General features: G+C 48.0%; 1 protein-coding gene across 1 annotated transcript in view; it reads left to right on the top strand.

Annotated features, from left to right (window-relative positions):
- Positions 1–4,063, top strand: part of ITGAL (integrin, alpha L (antigen CD11A (p180), lymphocyte function-associated antigen 1; alpha polypeptide)) — a 49,261-nt gene that overhangs the window by 732 nt on the left and 44,466 nt on the right. The window contains exons 2-4 of the mRNA XM_010837328.1: positions 927–1,029; positions 1,750–1,841; positions 1,944–2,011. Of these exons, the coding sequence (XP_010835630.1) occupies positions 927–1,029; positions 1,750–1,841; positions 1,944–2,011 (263 nt within the window). The remainder of the gene's footprint in view (positions 1–926; positions 1,030–1,749; positions 1,842–1,943; positions 2,012–4,063) is intronic.

A 4,063-nucleotide genomic window follows, 5' to 3' on the forward strand; every position in this document is an offset into this window, starting at 1 on the left:
GTCTATGGGGTCGCGCAGAGTCGGACACAACTGAAGCGACTTAGCAGCAGCAGCATGGACTGTAACCCGCCAGGCTCCTCTGTCCATGGGATTCTCCAGGCAAGAACTGGAGTGGGGTGCCATGCTTTTTGGGGGGAATGGTTAATGCACACATAGATCTGGCCTAGGATCTGGTTCTATGCGTGCTTCTACCTCTCATTGTCATCTTGGACAAGTCCCTTCCCTCTTTCTGGGGCTCAGTTTCTTCATCTAAATAAACGAGGCCTGCATCTCTGACATCTTAAGATGTGTGAAATAAGCCCAAGACCTGTAAGGAAAGCAGGGCTGAAAAAAGACAGTTTGGGGCCTTTCAGATGACACCAAGGATCACTGAGGTTGGGGAGGCAATGGGGAATTTGAGATCTAATGGTTATGGCAGAGACTGGTCCATGGGGGTGGGGGAAGTTAGGGAGCGTTACTTGAGCAAGGAGGCAGCCTCACAGCATCAGGGGATCTCCAACTTTCACAGGGAGGAAGCCTGAGGCTAATGATCTGAGTTTTCAGGGCGACTGGGCCCCATGTCCCAGGAAGAAGTGGATGTGTGAGGAGATGCAAACCCTTGCGGCATCCCATCGCCAAGGGGGGCCCCTTCAGATTGCTCCTCCGTTAGGTGCCACCATCTTCTCATCCTTCCTTTGCTGAGAGGCCAGTCGGAAGTGTGTGTCCTTTAGAGCTCTGGGTAGTAGGAATTGCTGCTTCCATATGTCCTGTAGTCCAGGCCCCCAGGAGAGGTTGGAGGGCAGTTCCTGGTCCTGCCCCAGGTATGGGTGGCCTGACCACACTGGGGGCGTGTGGTTGGCGGCCAATCAGCGCCTGCCACTGTGGGGGCTTGTGAGGTAAGGAGGAGCCCCTGGTCGGAAGTGGCTGACCCGCTTTTGGTCTCTCAGCCCCAGCCTGGAGCTACAACCTGGATGTGCGACATGTGCAAAACTTCTCCTTTCCACTTGCCGGGAGGCATTTTGGGTACCGCGTTCTGCAAGTTGGAAATGGGTGAGTGTTGCCACAGGCCCTCTCTGCCCTGACCAGGACCTTCCTGTTTTGAGGAGTCTGTAGTGGGATCCAAGCAAGGCCATCTGATAGTAGGATGAGAACCATCCATCGTTAAAGCGCCCCGGGACTTTCCTGGTGGTCCAGTGGTTAGGACCCCAAGCTTCCACTTCAGGGGAAGAGTTCAATCCCTGGTCAGGGAACTAAGACCCCACATTGTGGTGTGAAAAGTGGAAAAAAAAAAAAAGCCCTATAAGTGCCTAATAGAATACATATGACAACCCCTAAAATGCTTTGCCACACTTTCTCAGTTCCAGACTCTCTCCCAAACTAAACAGTGAACTCCTTCAAGGCAGAGATTTTGTTTCTCTCTCAAAACCCCTCTCCATCCCTAGTACATAGCACATAGCAGGTAAGCCATATGTGACTTTTGAATTGATTGCTGATTGAATGAAACCACAGTGTCACATTCTGGCAGATCATTCTCTGGGCCTGTTTTTCTGTACAGTCAATGGAAAAGATCCTTAACTTTCTAGAATTCTGGCATATTGGATTATTTTTCTGGGGTCCAATAAGGAAGAGATGGGAACTTAGCATCCACCCAGATAGGGAGTGGCTGAATTGCTTCCAGAAACCTTTTGGGAGGTCTGAACCCCCTTAATAGGTCGGAGTAGTTGGTAAAGACCTGGGCAGCTCCATCTGACAGGTGGAATTCCTCATCAGGGTTGTCGTGGGAGCTCCAAGTGAAGGGAACAGCATGGGAAACCTGTATCAATGCCAGCCAGAAACTGGAGACTGCCTGCCAGTCACACTGAGTGAGTAACTGGTTTGGGAGGAATATGCTCAGGAAGTCGAGGCTGGCCCCATCACACCTGGGTTGCCTAAGTTTCTCCAGGTGAATCTTCTGGTGCCCACAGGTTCCAACTATACCTCCAAGTACTTGGGAATGACCTTGGCAACAGACCCCACAAGTGACAACCTGTTGGTAAGATTTTTGTATAGTGTGATGTCAGTACCTATGAAGCTTTTGCTAGGAAAGAGAGATGAAAGAAAAAAGTGAATTAAAGATCCTATACAGATGAATGAAGAAAATGTGGTACATGTATACAGTGGAATATTGCTGTTGTTTAGTCTCTGAGTTGTGTCTGACTCTTTGCAACCCCATGGACTATAGCCCACCAGGCTCCTCTGTTCATGGGATTCTCCAGGCAAGAATCCTGGAGTGGGTTGCCATTTCTTCTTCCAGGGGATCTTCCTGATCCAGGGACCAAACCCAAGTCTCCTGAACTGCAGGTGGATTCTTTACCATTGAGCCACTGGGGAAACCCCACAAGGGAGTGTTACTTAGCCATAAGAAGGAACCAAACTGGGTCATTTGTAGAGATGTGGATGGACCTAGAGTCTGCATGCAGAGTGAAGAAAATCAGAAAGAGAAAAACAAATATCGTATATTAACATATGTATGTGGAATCTAGAGAAGTGATATAGATGAATCCATTTGCAGGTCAGAAATAGAGACGCAGACGGAGAAAATGGATGTGTGGACACAATTGGAGAGGGGAGGGTGGGACGAATTGGGAGATTAGAATGGAAACATATACACCGTCATGTGTAAAATAGCTAGCTAGTGGGAAGCTTTCGTATAGCACAGGGAGTTAAACTCAGTGCTCTGTGATGACTTAGAGGGGTGAGATGAGGGGAGTGGGAGGGAGGTCCAAGAGGGCCCAAGAGGGAGGTCCAAGAGGGCCATGTATACGTATAGCTGATTCACTTCGTTGTACAGCAGAAATTAACGTAACATTGTAAAGCAAATATACTCCGATTTTTAAAAAAAGATCCTATGGAAGATTAAAGGCACCAGAGAGATTTAGATTCAGTTAGCATTTATTGTGGAGAAGGCAACGGCACCCCACTCCAGTACTCTTGCCTGGAAAATCCCATGGACGGAGGAGCCTGGTGGGCTGCAGTCCACGGGATCGCTAAGAGTCGGACACGACTGAGCGACTTCCCTTTCACTTTTCACTTTCATGCATTGGAGAAGGAAATGGCAACCCACTCCAGTGTTCTTGCCTGGAGAATCCCAGGGACGGGGCGGGCCTGGTGGGCTGCCGTCCATGGGGTCGCACAGAGTCAGACACGACTGAAGCGACTTAGCAGCAGCAGCAGCAGCATTTATTGAGACCCAACTATCAGCTCTTTTTAAGACCTTACCTACCTCAGTTTTTTTTTTTTCCCAAATGTGAAATATCTGTGACCATTCATACACAAGATGACTTACAGTTGTACACAACTTTAACGTTTTAATAGTTATACATTGATTTAATGGTTTATTAGAAAAAAATATACAAGTCCCTCAAATTCATGATTCCTTGGATTGCATTGCTTCTGTTCAGTTTAGTTCAGTCGCTCAATCATGTCCGACTCTTTGCTACCCCATGAATCGAAGCACGCCAGGCCTCCCTGTCCATCACCAACTCCTGGAGTTCATTCAGACTCACGTCTATTGAGTCAGTGATGCCATCCAGCCATCTCATCCTCTGTCATCCCCTTCTCCTCCTGCTCCCAATCCCTCCCAGCATCAGAGTCTTTTCCAATGAGTCAACTCTTCGCATGAGGTGGCCAAAGTACTGGAGTTTCAGCTTCAGCATCATTCCTTCCAAAGAAATACCAGGGCTGATCTCCTTCAGAAGGGACTGGTTGGATCTTCTTGCAGTCCAAGGGACTCTCAAGAGTCTTCTCCAACACCGCAGTTCAAAAACATCAATTCTTTGGTGCTCAGACTTCTTCACAGTCCAACTCTCACATCCATACATGACCACAGGAAAAACCATAGCCTTGACTAGACGAACCTTTGTTGGCAAAGTAATGTCTCTGCTTTTGAATATGCTATCGAGGTTGGTCATAACTTTCCTTCCAAGGAGTAAGCATCTTTTAATTTCATGGCTGCAGTCACCATCTGCAGTGATTTTGGAGCCCAAAAAAATAAAGTCTGACACTGTTTCCACTGTTTCCCCATCTATTTCCCATGAAGTGGTGG

This window comes from Bison bison, unplaced genomic scaffold (genome assembly GCF_000754665.1).
Source record: "Bison bison bison isolate TAMUID 2011002044 unplaced genomic scaffold, Bison_UMD1.0 scf7180017864072, whole genome shotgun sequence".
Lineage (NCBI taxonomy): Eukaryota > Metazoa > Chordata > Mammalia > Artiodactyla > Bovidae > Bison > Bison bison.